Source organism: Brienomyrus brachyistius, chromosome 5 (genome assembly GCF_023856365.1).
Source record: "Brienomyrus brachyistius isolate T26 chromosome 5, BBRACH_0.4, whole genome shotgun sequence".
Classification (NCBI taxonomy): Eukaryota; Metazoa; Chordata; class Actinopteri; order Osteoglossiformes; family Mormyridae; genus Brienomyrus; species Brienomyrus brachyistius.
In genome coordinates, this window is record NC_064537.1 from 16,030,734 (window position 1) to 16,044,945 (window position 14,212).

General features: G+C 44.0%; 2 protein-coding genes across 3 annotated transcripts in view; one reads left to right on the forward strand and one right to left on the reverse strand.

Moving 5' to 3' along the window:
- Nucleotides 1-340, reverse strand: part of ccdc57 (coiled-coil domain containing 57) — a 24,944-nt gene extending 24,604 nt beyond the window's left edge. For both annotated transcript variants that reach the window (XM_049015398.1, XM_049015395.1), the window contains exon 1: nt 122-340. The gene's annotated coding sequence lies outside the window, so the exon portion shown is untranslated. The remainder of the gene's footprint in view (nt 1-121) is intronic.
- slc16a3b (solute carrier family 16 member 3b) overlaps nt 1-8,296 on the forward strand; it is a 10,210-nt gene extending 1,914 nt beyond the window's left edge. The window contains exons 2-5 of the mRNA XM_049015422.1: nt 2,814-3,056; nt 3,826-3,969; nt 4,350-5,129; nt 5,308-8,296. Of these exons, the coding sequence (XP_048871379.1) occupies nt 2,834-3,056; nt 3,826-3,969; nt 4,350-5,129; nt 5,308-5,684 (1,524 nt within the window). The 5' untranslated portion in view covers nt 2,814-2,833 and the 3' untranslated portion in view covers nt 5,685-8,296. The remainder of the gene's footprint in view (nt 1-2,813; nt 3,057-3,825; nt 3,970-4,349; nt 5,130-5,307) is intronic.
- Nucleotides 8,297-14,212: the final 5,916 nt, after the last annotated feature.

Sequence of the window (14,212 nt, forward strand, 5' to 3'; positions counted from 1 at the left end):
CTGTTGTGGCAGGTGTTTGTTTTAGCACTACAGGTGAATGTAATTTTAAGTGTATCACAAATTTGTTTTTGATTGTGCTAGCGATCTTATGAAACTCGTTTTGTCTTCGCATATATCTTACTCCATAGTAGCGTGAGGTTGAAGATGTGTCCAGTCCGTGTTCTCCATGATGGTTATGAGAGTCTGTCAGAGGAAGTCCATTGTTCATAAGAAGCACGTCTGCCAGCCGGGTTAGCAAGTTTTAGTAACCGTGCTGAAAAAGATCCGGATTAACAGGTGCCCTGCTTGAGACTTAATGGCAGGCAGTTACCAAAGGAGGAATCGCAGGGGGAATGGCAAAAGCTGGGGACAGTGTACAGGGTATGGAGCTAACATACGCATGTAATATTTAGGTAATTAATAAAAAATATTATGCTTTGTTCTGTTCCATGTAGTTTTTTTGTGAAATGTATGTGTGTTTATATACAGCTCTGGAAAAATTAAGAGAACACAGCACAATTTTGTGTTTCCCTGATTTCTCAGTATATAGGTGTGTGTTTGTGAATTTTATATATATATATATTGCACACTGCAGCCTGGTTTCTCATTGATGAGGGTCCTTGCTTTGTGGGACTTCAGTCCTGCTTTGAGGAACCTGATACAAACTGTCCTAGCAGTGCACTTCACACCTGCCCTTGATGTTTCCCATTCCTTTTGAAGGTCACTTGAGTTCATCCTCCGATTCACGAGAAACTGTCGGATGAGTTGACAGTCATCTCTGGCATTAGAAAGTCGCTTCTGCCCTTTACCTGGCTGGTTTCTGATCATTCCCAGTGTCTCCTGCTTCACCTCATTCCTATGTACTTCTGTCTCAAAAAGTGTGAACCTGGAAGCAACCTGCTGCTCAGCGCAGCCAGCAGAACCAGGATTAAACCAGGATTTAAGAATGCAAATTTTTAAATATGGAGTGGTCTCTAAATTTTTCCAGAGCTGTACATAGTGATATATATGAAGCATATATAAGTTATAGTATTGGTTACAGACGTGCTGGTACATGCCTATAAATTTAGACTGGAATTCCCTCATGAGGACACAAGGCTGCTCCGTGTTCCATGTCAGGCGTGACATTTCATTGCTGACAAACGGTCATATTTGCGTTTACACAGCTGGCTTGCACTGGTTTGGATATGAAAATGTCAGTTGTATTTTTGGAGGGGCACATGTATGCTGGAAGAGGCTTGGGGATCAAAGAGGGCTGGGGTTGGGTCATTAGTCGGGGGAATATGCATGATGGTCGGAGAGAAGCAGGGACATGCCTGTGGGGGGGGGGAGGGGGGGTGGGAGTGAGTGAGAGAGATTCATGGCGAAGCTGAGTCAAGGACGGGTTGTCCTTCTGAATCAGCCATGTTATTCAGCATTCTCCTTCCTCATGAATAAGCAGCATGTACTGGTATATGGATTGAACTTGTGATCAGTGTTCGAGTTAAACACTAATCTGGGAAATGTGCAATTTACAACCATAAAATGGAGCTGAACTGTCCCCACACCTAAACATTTGGTGAAGATGGAGGAAAAAAAAAATCCTAGAAATTGGTTTTCTGTTTCTTCCGGAAACTTACTCAGTGGTAGAGACTACTAATAAAAAAAAAAGTCAGCAATGAACACGTTGTGGTCATTGAATAGCATTGCATTTTTTTGGGGCTGGACTGTTCTGACTCACAGGGGAATTCTGCTGGTTATAAGGTACAGAGCAGGACTCACAAGGCATGAGGGGCCAGATTGGGGCAGAATTATGTACAGTAGTGTAAGCAGTTAAAGAGATGACAGCCCATGCTAACCTTACTTTGACATCCATGCGAATATTGTGCAGTGGAAAGGCAGCTGCTGGCCGGCCCTGCACTGCGTCACTGTTGCTCTGTATGCCAGCAGTGTATTATCTTCCAGTGTGGTACTGGTGAGCCATTTCATAGCCTGCCGTTTCCTATGGAGCGCAGTGGGGTGATTTCCCTGGGGTCTCCTTCCAGTGACACCGGGGCCTCTGAAAGCTGCTCAAATGTAGAAAAAAGGAGGTATGAGAGGTCAAGGTGTCTTAGGGATGTGGCCCAGGATAACTTAGCATCCGAGCATCTCATTTTTATGGATAACCGACTTTATCAGGTGCCTAAGCTGTGAATCAATGCAAAGTTCGCAGCAAGATGCTGTGGCTCTTTTTAAGGTCACACGTGCTGAATGAAGTTGCTTCCTTTGTGTTCCTGAGTGAGTGAATAAAACGTGGATCGTGCAGCCAGTAGTGTCTCCAGTTCTTAATTTCATGTCAGACATTTTATCCATTCATCTTAGGGTCATGGGGTAATGTCAGGCTTGCGGATAGCAGTTCCCAGTGTGTGATTTAATCAGCTTAAACCAAACAGAAGTCAACACCTAATGCTGATGAAGACACAAAGAAGATTAATCAACAACCTGTTTATTTTCAAAAGGAAAGGATGGCTGTTCACAGTCCTTCAGTAATAATTGGGGGTGATCTGTTTTCATGTGGTGGTTGTTAGGTGGGGTTTGTCAGCAGCAAACCATTGGTGACAGGGAACTATTCTACCGCTGCAGCAATTGCGACATTAATCATACAAACGACTGTGTGTTGGCAGAGTTGTACCAGGCATGGAAAAAAACTGTGAGGTGCCCTCTTACTAACTCAGAGACTAAATGAAATATATTATGATAAACCCTGTGACCTTGGACGGGATAAGCGGTTGTAAGATGGATGGATATTCTGCAATTTTGGAACATGTTTGTTACTCATTTCCTCAAGCATTTTAACCTTGTTTCTAACACTGCAGGGTAAACAGCAAAGAGGATCATGGGGGGAGTGGTCGTGGACGACGGCCCCAGTGGGGTGAAGGCTCCGGATGGGGGTTGGGGTTGGGCGGTCCTATTTGGCTGCTTCGTCATCACCGGATTCTCCTACGCCTTTCCCAAAGCTGTGAGTGTGTTCTTCAAGGAGCTGATCCGTGAGTTTGGCATTGGCTACAGTGACACAGCGTGGATCTCCTCCATCTTGCTGGCCATGCTATATGGAACCGGTATGTCCTCAAACCATCCTGTGACTAATGAATAGTTCTACACTATTCTTTATGTAGGTAGTACATCAACTACTTGACTGACTTATATGGACATTTGGGCACGTGATCAGGGGCAACATATCCTCGGGGGGCACCAAGCAGGGCAACCCCCCCAAAAGCCCTCCGAGGCACATTCATAAACGTCTTTTAAACAAGTTAATGCAATTTAATATCTAATACAGGTTTTCCCCCACTGTCCAAAAGTTTGTTAGCTGAAATGATGAATTGATTTATATGGGAAAAATTGAGTGTTCCTAGACCAAAAAATGACCTACTAAATCATTCCAAATAACACACAAAACCTAAAATAATCCCAACATTTAGTAAAAACAGGAATGACCTTAGAAATACAAGTAGAATTAATGTGCGTATAGTATCGTTTTTCTAGCCAAAAGAAATCAGTTTTGAGATAAAGCACTGATACTCAGACGCAGTTGAAAGTTATGGTGGCTTGATGCAGAGTGTAATTCCCAGGGTAGGAGTTGGGTGGTGCCGCTCTCGCTGCTCCGGACAGGCACTGCCTCTATAACGGCTCGCTTCTGTTAGCAAAAACAGGTAGTAATGATGGTCTAAGAGCAAAGCGGCGTAGCCTGTTTCCTCTATGTTAGATGCATATCTGAATTTCGTGAGCCACCTCTTGTGTGCTATTGCCCAGGGGCACTTAATGCTCTTAGTCTGGTCCTGGGGAATTGCTGACGTGTGTGTGTCCTGTCTGTGTGTTTCCTGACAGGTCCCCTATGCAGTATTCTGGTGAACCGCTTTGGCTGTCGCCCAGTGATGTTGGTGGGGGGTCTGTTCGCATCCTTAGGAATGGTCCTGGCATCTCTTGCTACAAGCATCATGCATATTTACCTGTGCACGGGGGTCATCACAGGTGAGTGCTGCCCCCTCTATCTTCTGAAAAGTACACACCAGGCTTGTAGGTCCTCTTGAAGGGCCTTGTTTTTCTGGTTGCACTCGGTCTGGATATGGAGCGTTGAAACCTTTGTGAAGCACTGAAATCTTTATGAATGTACCTGTAGCTTTTGATGTACCCTTTGGATTAATGTTTGCTAAGCAGCAGTATTTATTCAGAGCAACACATCCTAGATCATTAGTTATTTGTGTTTTCCATTACTGGAGCAAAACCATGCTTTAGTGTGGAATCTTTTTCTGGAAACTTTCGTTTACAAACACAGCTCCTGACCGCTGTGATCTTGTATGCTTGCGCCTTAATGGATGTTCAGAGTTGTTGTGGCTGTCGTTTATCCTCAGGTTTGGGCCTGGCTCTGAACTTTCAGCCGTCCCTCATCATGCTGAACCGGTACTTCAGTGAGAAGCGCCCTCTTGCTAACGGGCTAGCGGCCGCAGGAAGCCCGGTTGCCCTCTGTTGTCTGTCTCCGCTGGGCCAGATATTACAGTACAGTTATGGCTGGCGTGGAGGTTTCCTCATCTTAGGTGGCATTCTGCTGAACTGCTGCGTATGCGGAGCCCTCATGAGGCCCCTGGAGGGCCCGAAGAAGCCAAAAGGCGGCGAGAGTCAGGAAGCCGCGGCGGCGGAGAAGAAGCCCAAGGCGAAGCTGCTGGATTTCACTGTGTTCAGAGACAGAGGCTTTCTCATTTACACGGTGGCTGCCTCCATCATGGTGCTGGGCCTGTTCGTGCCACCAGTCTTTGTGGTGAGCTACGCGAAGGAGCTGGGTAATGAGGACACCAAGTCAGCCTTGCTCTTGACCATTTTGGGTTTCATTGATATCTTTGCTCGGCCCACCTGTGGCGTCATCGCTGGCCTCAAATGGGTACGGCCACGGTGTGTCTACCTGTTTAGCTTTGCTTTGATCTTCAATGGTACCACAGACCTGATTGGCTCCATGTCCATGGACTATGCCGCGTTGGTCGTCTTCTGTATCTTCTTTGGCATCTCCTACGGCATGGTGGGTGCACTCCAGTTTGAGGTGCTGATGGCCATTGTGGGCACTGAGAAGTTCTCCAGCGCCATCGGCTTGGTCTTGCTGATGGAAGCCATTGCTGTGTTGGTGGGACCGCCCTCTGCAGGTGAATTTTTATTTCAGACACTCTCTTTTCTTAGGTTATTTTGTACCCACGACTTTACCCAATGAAAATTTGACAGAACGTAGCACAAAACCTACCAGCCGATCATGATTTGGGATTTTCAGGTTCCATTTGGTTGTCTGAGGTTTGTTTTGAATAATTGCTCTCTCTTTCCTTGCAGGCCGGTTGCTTGATCACACCCATAACTATATGTTCGTGTTCTTGCTGGCTGGCACTGAGGTGGTCCTGTCTGCCATAGTGCTCGCCACGTGCAACTTCTTTTGCATCAAGAAGAGCCCACAGATTTCAGAAGCAAAGCTGGAGATGGCCGCGGCCGAGACGGAGATGGAGCAGCTCAACAAACCGGCGGAGGATGAGCAGCAGCGAAGCAAAGAGGCAGAGAAAGACAAACAGGAGGAGAATGACAGAGAAAAGGAGAAGGAGCTGGAAGACAAGCACCCCAGCAGCCCCCAGGCGCAGTCTGAAGCGGAGGAAACCTCTAAGGACAGCGAGGAGCGGAACGGACGTCTCGTCGCCAACGCAGAAACCTATCTGTGAGAAGCAAGAACAGCGAAAAGGAGGTGAAAGCGAGCTGAAATTTCACAACCTGCTGACGGAACGATGAGAAAACCATATACGTGTTACATCAAAGGGGACTCTACCGTCTCCTTTGCTAATAATTATTGTTACATAGTGCTTTGTGTGTTGTAATAGAGGGTTCTGACAGAATGCCTAGCAGAGACACGGGCTGATGATGAATTAAAGAAGCATCCCAAAATGGAACAAACTATTACTGCCTCTCACATAAAAGGAGGCGAGATTTCTCTCTGTCGGGGCACTCCAGCCTCTTCCCTCACTGCTAAGATGCTTCCAAAGCATTGTTAGAAGTTCCAGAGATTTCCACTTTTCCTTCAATGGGATCCTGAAAATCTTGAATTCACCTTGTACGCTGAGTCTGAATCTGACTGTTTCAGCTTCCTTTAACCCTTCATCTGGAGTGAACGCAAACTCTATGCTGCATGGACCTTGTCAGTATGTTCGTCAGGACCCCCACTGGTGTGACCGTGGCCAAGAATGCAAGATCAAGACACCTGTTTTAAATCCTGAAGCCCCTTGATGAATTGATTTTTGTCATTTATCGTACCAACAACACAACACTGGTCATCCACGGTACAGAATCACTGTTTTCAGTAATAATAAAGTATGTCAATATTTACACTTAATGGAGCTAGAAAGTTTAAGGTACTATATATGAAAACCAAAATGCTGAATATTGCACACGCAAGCAACTTTGTGCTTTATGGCTGTAGCGAATAAGAACATCTAGTGTAAAGGTTATACGCAGTGCACAGAATCACCTGATACCTACATTCTGTCGTGATATTGTGAGCATAGTTCATAAATGTGAGCATAAGGATGCATTTTTTCCTGACATAAATGCAAGAAAAGAAGATTCGCAGGCTCTTAGATTATTGACTATTTAAAAATCCAAAGGTTGACAAAGACAAAGCTTTTGCTGAACCTCGATAAGGCAGTACAGTAAAAGGTTTAAGTGCAGTCAGAGGCAGACATGAGATGCTTGTTACTCGCCTGCATTGTTTGCTTTTTTTTTTTAAAAAAAATGTATTTTTAAATGAACCTTTAAGTTATTTCCATGATGCATGTCATTTAGGATTTTAAGTATGTTTCTGGTTTGCCGAAAAAATGGTTAACATGGGCATTAGTACATGGGACACACTGTTTGGTTTTCACTGTCTGTAGGAACTGAGAAACAGTACTGAGTTTTTTGTTTTTATTTTGTTCCTACATCTACATACATTTCCCCTCATATCCTTTATGCAAAAGAGGGCTTGAAAATGTTGGTATTGAGTTCACAGACAAACTACTGCCTCAGTTTGACAGTTTTATTTCGAGATCCACAGCTAGCTAGTGATTAATTCTAGGCTATTAAAACAATAGACTGGTTGATCTTCAGCCTCCTGTTTAGTGGGCTTGAGCTGGACCACTTATAGGAACCCGGTCAGAAGTCCGGCAACAAGACCAACAGGCTTGTTTAAAGTGCACATTAGCTCATCCTGTTTCTTGGACCAATTCTTGGACGCCTTGCCTGCTGGTTATTGCTGAGTGTGACATCACTGCTTGGAGGGCGCTCTGGGAGAGGAAGATGGGTCTTTGTTGGGGAAAGCCTTAAAGAAAAACCTAGAGGGCGAGGCTGGCTTGTAATATTTTTTTCGTAAAAACAACAAAAGCCCAGTTATCCACTGTGTCCCATTGGTAACTGAAGACCATTAAAGAGTCTAAATGAATTTTTGAGCTTTCCTTCTTTTCGGATGTAAATGTCTGTGCACAGGCCTTTCATGCGCAGGATTGCTGAAATTATTTTACGGAAATTGCATACGTGTGAAGTTTTGGCCCGGTCTCCTGTTGAATGTAACGCAACAGCAATTCGCAATCTGCACAGGACCCCGTCTCCTCGCACGGGTGCGGCCTCCATCCCGCAGTGACCCTGCATTCATGTGTCCGTTTGCGCACCTTTGTATGGATGTTTATAGTGTTTCACCCGTAGGACTGTGCTGCACCATCACATGTAGAGCTGTGCCGCTCTCGGAGTTTTGTGCTCAGAGGGGAGGGGAGTCTAACCGCAGGAAGCAAACGATCTTAGGGACTAAAAGAGAACTTAAACAACACTTGCATTTCACAAGTTCAAACAGACTCTGCTGTTTTGCCTCCACCCAGGCTTAGAGCAGAATGATAAGGATAATTGCCACATGGTTACAAGAAATGCTACCAAGGCGGACACAAGTAGGTGCTTGTGGTAAATAGTAAATTGTTGAGCAACTAACCAGATTTATTTCAGTGGGAACTGTGTTGCTGTTACTTTCTCTGTCCGTATTGCTGCAGACTGTCCTCAGTATTTAGATTCCCCCCCCCCCCCAGATCTCCACATACTTCAAGCTGAGTATTGTGAAATGCACCTTTGCGTCTCCATGTATTTTATTATATTTAAACCAGGCAAATGATGTATCAAGTGTTCTCAGATGACCAGGCTCTTCCTCTCTGGTTATTTGTTCTATGAAGGTACTTTATATTTCACTGGGAGAAGAGATATATTTTTTTTTACGTGCCTTTACCTGTTGCTGACTTAGTCAATAAATATTTATTCTGTGGGATGGATGTTTCAGTGTTTTTTTTTTTTTAAATGAGACAGATCACAGACACAGGTCTGCCGTATGAACATAGGTGACCCACACTCCCATCCAGCAGATGTAACTGGGATTTTGACATTGGCCGAACGTTACCGGTTTTCATTTTGCAAATTGGAGGGATTCAAAGCAGTACAACACTAAAAAGGTTAAAAATTAATTTAGTGTATCTCAAAAAAACCTTACCTGCTGTTAAATATTTTACAGTCAAATATTTGCTCACTACAGAACTGAACGAAAGAACGAGAACAAAAGAATGAAAATTTGACTGTACAAATTCCTTCTGTTTCATTAAACCTGGTTCTTTGCATAGTATCGAAAAAACAAGAGTAAAGGTCACCAGGCAAAGACTACGATTACCTGTAAGTGTAGTAAATCTTGTGCTACATCTCTATATTTGTGAAAAATATAAAGGTATAATGTCTAAGTGCACGCATCACTCTCCAGCACATGGTTACAGCAGAGGATGATTTTGACGGCTGTTGATGCAGCTATGGAGCTCCGTATGCGAATATGAACGCCGTCTTGCTATCATTTACCCGGTACAGGCTCAAGGAGAGGATCCCCAACTGAAATATTCTCCTTATTTTGACACCTTTGAAGCTCTGCTTCATGGAAACCTTACTGGAGCCAAATTTTGTGCGAGACGACATGGAAAATCGCTGCACGCTGAGCACCATCCAAATATCGGGTTTTATGTTTCCCGTGCTTTAGAGAGAGTGCTAGAATCGGCCTTTGAGAAACATGAAACAGCACCGTGATCAGAATGTCGGCTTCTTGACGACACGTCACAGACCAAGTTAAAACCATTAAATTATTCAATCCACCTGGGAATGATTCCATTGTAAAAAAAATCCTGTTTTCACATCCCAGGACAGGTTGAAAGGAATCGCAATAGATTCACATACTAAACATACAAATTTCAAATATTACGTCAAACTTGGGGCATTAACATCTGCCCCGGGGTAGGCTGTAGTTACCTTACCACAGTGCCAGGCCTCCCCAAAGACATGTTTGGGCCACCCCTCCAGGTTGGCGAAATCCTTTTTCACTTAGCACCTGGGTAGGGTTGGGCAATTTGGCAAAATATTTTGTCTCAATATTCTAGGAGACAGATTTTAAACAAACTAAGAACATAAAAGATACAACAAATGCCGCAAACTGAAATCTAATTTTAATACATAACTGGCTGCGGTATCCTTTACAGTTCTTGGATTCTGCATGGTGTATGGAATTCTAATACACTGTAACTGTGCTAATTTGCAACGTCAAGCATCCATCCATCCATCCATTTTCCAAACCGCTTATCCTACTGGGTCGCGGGGGGTCCGGAGCCTATCCCGGAAGCAATGGGCACGAGGCAGGGAACAACCCAGGATGGGGGGCCAGCCCATCGCAGGGCACACTCACACACCATTCACTCACGCATTCACACCTACGGGCAATTTAGCAAGTCAAATTAGCCTCAGCATGTTTTTGGACTGTGGGGGGAAACCGGAGTACCTGGAGGAAACCCCACGACGACATGGGGGGAACATGCAAACTCCACACACATGTAACCCAGGCGGAGACTTGAACCCGGGTCCCAGAGGTGTGAGGCAACAGTGCTAATCACTGCACCACCATGCCGCGGAAAGTGTACCATAGCTGTTATTTCTTTTTCTGGCTTACTGCTTGTTCCAGGGGACAGGTTTGACATTGCTGGTTGAGTTGTCACCCATCCCGTAATGAAAAATAAAATGCTGTGTTTTCATCCAAAACGTAATGCGATTTGTTCCGTATTTCTTTAGATTGAAACTGGAATCCAAAACTGCAGCTGTCTGTGACTGCACACAATTGCATTCTGTATGTTCTACTGGATTGCAGTAACTGCAGGTGGTGAAACAGTATTTTCAGAGTTTGCAGTATGCAGTACCAGCCTGTCATGAGTCGCACCTTTAAACTAGTATTGCCACACCACCAACGTTAATCCACAATATCTCATTTTTAAAAATATATTGTAGCTGCTGGACTGTCACTTTCTTGGCCGACACTTGAAGTTTACTAAGAGGGAGTTTCCCTGTTGACAGTTAAAGTTACACATTCTCTTATATAAATTTTATGAGTCATATATTATGACGATAAGCTGATATATCGTCTACATTGCCCAGCCCTTAGTCTGTGCCACTGAATGTCTTCTCCTTTCTCTCCCATTATGGGCAGACTTGTCAAATTGTAGTGTGGGCTGTAGGTAAAATCAGCCACGGTTTTATCGGTCAAAACATTCATCTATTAAAATCGTTAGAAACCGACATAATGTAATTTAATCTCATAGTGGTGTTTTAAGCACAGGAGTCCCGTGCATCGTATTTCAGTTCCTTTTTGAGGGTTACAGCAGTGACTTCATTATACTCAGGGGACAGAAGAGTGTGGCTGAAAAGTAACAATACTTCAAAAGCACGGACACGATCCAAGAAATTGTCAAGTAAAATATCTCCTGGGAGACGGAGTTCTGTAGACTAGTGAACCGAACACCTGATAGTCACCTTCCACTCTCTGAAGCACTCTGAGGGGTGAGGGGTGACAGATGGGTGAGGTTGAGGCATTTGGAGACCGTGGCATTTCATGATCATGGAGGTCGTGTGCATGAAAGGAATCAGCCACATGTTTTATCCAAGGAAGGGGAGGGCATATGGATGACTAAATGGAGGTCGGGGTGAAGTCATGTAACAAGCAGGCGTCCGTCTTCCAAACATTTATCCAGTACAGGGTGGCAGGAGGCTGGAACCAACTTGAGGCAGCACCAGGCACAAGGCAGGGGACAACCCAGCGCAGGATGCCAGTTCATATAGTTCTTCTGTTCCTTAATCTCAGTCACTATATATGACTGAGTTTTCTTTACTTGGTCTGTGCCAAAACCCAAATGACCGACCGCTGAACCCAGGTGTACGTGAATTCCCCCACTGTAACAATCTCTCCGTCCAAAGAACAAAGATTGGAAATTAAGGAAGTATCTAAAGGAAATCATTCAATTAGCTGATAAAACTAAATGACTGGTCATCTGAGGAGAAAGACCAGACTCACAGCAAGCAAACCCTCAAACGCAGAACCTTCTGGAAAAGAAAAGAGGTGTGCTATATACTTAGCAAAAGCCATTTTTCATTGATTTAAAACTAGGGATTTTCTTTTCATTTTACTTTCTGTACCACGTTATACATGCCACCACTACCTGCTTAGAAAATGTTACCTTAAATTTGTTGCACACTTAAGACTTTGAATTAGACAACCAGCACAAAACATGGTAGCATTCGCACAATATTCAGTGCAATTCAGTTCTGTTAAGCGGCTTTTCTATGGATTGTTTTTGGAATCTTTTCACGGTGGGAGTCATCTGTGCTGCAGCTCGACGTGCTGTCAGTCGTCTTCGTCCAGCCATTCTGAAAGCCACAGATGTGCCTCAAGGGAGGACAGTAAGACCTATGCAGGGACGGCTGTAGAGCGCATCCGAATCCTCTCAGAATGAGATTAGAATGCGTTGAGCAGCACCAGCAGGCGCCTCTGCCTAACTTAATAAGGTGGACAATGCACCAGTGATTACATGGTGAGGCCGCAAAATGAACCCAGGCCGCTACAGTCAGCAGAAAGAGGTCATCACCAGTCAGAGTGTGAGAATTACAGCTTGGTAAAGATTAGCTTTCATCCCACCTACTCACCCATTTCACAGCCTCTGCTGTACTCCATGACCCCCCCCCCCCCCAAGCATTCTCTCTTGCCATTTTAGGCTGACCTTATTGCTCATCCCCCCCCTATTGATTGCTGGCACAATGCCAGCGACTGCTAAGTGATTGAGGATCCTGAATGGTCACCATGGTTACAGAGCCTTCTGGACATCTCTCCTCCTCTGACTGTTCTGCTAAAGCCATCAGTAGTATATACCTCTATAACAAACCGTGGTCCTTATACACGTTCAGTGTGTATGTTGATGCTTCCATATCCCACTCTTGCCAGTGTGGGGAAGAAATTAAAAAGGCCAATAGGATGTTGGGTTACATCTCTAGGTGTGTGGAGTTTAATATAAGATTCTAACAGGTCTGAATGCTTTAATATTGGTTTAAATACTAGAACTTGTGGCTATACAGTAGGTGGAAATTAGTGGGAGAATATTTTAAAATGGATCTGAGAAAGCACTTCTTTACACAGCGTGTACTTAGAGTAAGGAATAGTCTTCCTGCTAGTGTAGTGCAAGTTAAAACCCTGGGTTCCTTTAAATCAGAGCTGGATAAGATTATAACAACTCTGAGCTATTAGTTAAGTTCTCAAAAAAACAAGTTTGATGGGCTGAATGGCCTCCTATTTGTCTAAGGACATAGAAAAATTCCTACCATTGTAAATTTCTTAACAGAATGAAACACTAATTTCTATTCCCAAGCCTTCAATACTTCCTAAAACAAGGTAGCTGATGATCCTGAAAACCACTAGAAACATGGTATCTACTAGTTACCAACGCTGGAATTTCATGCCACCATCACCTTGAAGAAAAACAGAGCAACCGTGATGCATTTTAATGGGGAAAGTTTCTCCGTTGTTGGATAGTAAAGGAGAACCCTTGTTGTTGTGTCGCATGAGGTTGCGCGGGTCATACGTCGACTGAAATGCTGCTTAAGGAAATGAGTTTGATTCACGCATTCCAATCGTACTACAAGAGGAAAAACCAGATTTCATTTTCATGTTCAGACATGAAACAGAGCTTGCTGGCCTGGATTGGCTTCTGCTCAGACCAGTGAAACAAACCGTGTCTCACATCAAATCAAAGTACTAAACGTACTTAAAGTTAAATCTCATTCTCAGTTGACCTACTCATTAGTGCTTTTAAAAACTTGGCCATGCAAATGACTCTCCTTAAACAACTCTGGTAAAACTGGTTATTTTAATTTTTTTTAAAGAACCTGCATATTTAAATCCTAGTTTAGTCCAGGTTCTGCTGGTAGAAGGGTACGCTACAAGGCAGGCTGCTATCAGACTGTTTCCAAGAACGCAGTACACAAAGAGACACCTGGATTGACCATAAACTAGCCAGGTAGAGGACAGAAGCGACCTTCTAATGTCAGGTCACCACCAACAACTCATCCAAGTGTCTCAAGAATCAGAGGATGACATCAAATGACCTTGAAAAAGAATGGGAAACATTAAGTGGTGTGAAGTGCACTGGTAGGACAAGTTCATAACAGGCTCCTAGAAGCAGGACTTAAGTCTCATAAAACAAGGAAGAAGCCCTTTGTCAATGAAAAACAGAAAAATATGACAAAGCATACCCATAGATTGAGAATATTTCCCAGAGTTGTATTCATACTGTAAAATCTGGAACAATTAAAATGTTTACTTGAGTGAAACAAGGGAATTGTGTACACACACTAGCATGAAGTAATCCACCAGAGGTGAAGTATTTTTTTTAAAACCACCAGAGGGCACCCCTGCAGAGCAGATACAGCACGTGATCTTAGGAAATCCAAAGAATTGTTTGACTTGGCAGAGCAGTGGCACTAAAACATTGTTAGCACATACCTGATAAGCTACTGAAACAGCCCAACTGGTGTTTTAACCGGCTCCCTGCATTAGAATGAAGAGTACCCAAATAACTGAATGTAGTCACGAACAAGAAAGGCTTGCAAAACTGCCAGTAACTTACCTTCTTAGGAAAAGTTTGACCTAAACACACAAGACACACAGAGGAATGCATACTGGAAGACACACCCATTCCCATTGTGCAATGTAGAGACTACCGTGCTCTGTCCTTTTCAGTGGCAGTTGTGTTGGCACAAGCTGCTTTCATTTACATAGGACTGGGTGGGGGGGGTCACAGGCACAGTCCATATTCCCAAATTGGCACTGCCATCTACTGGTTAC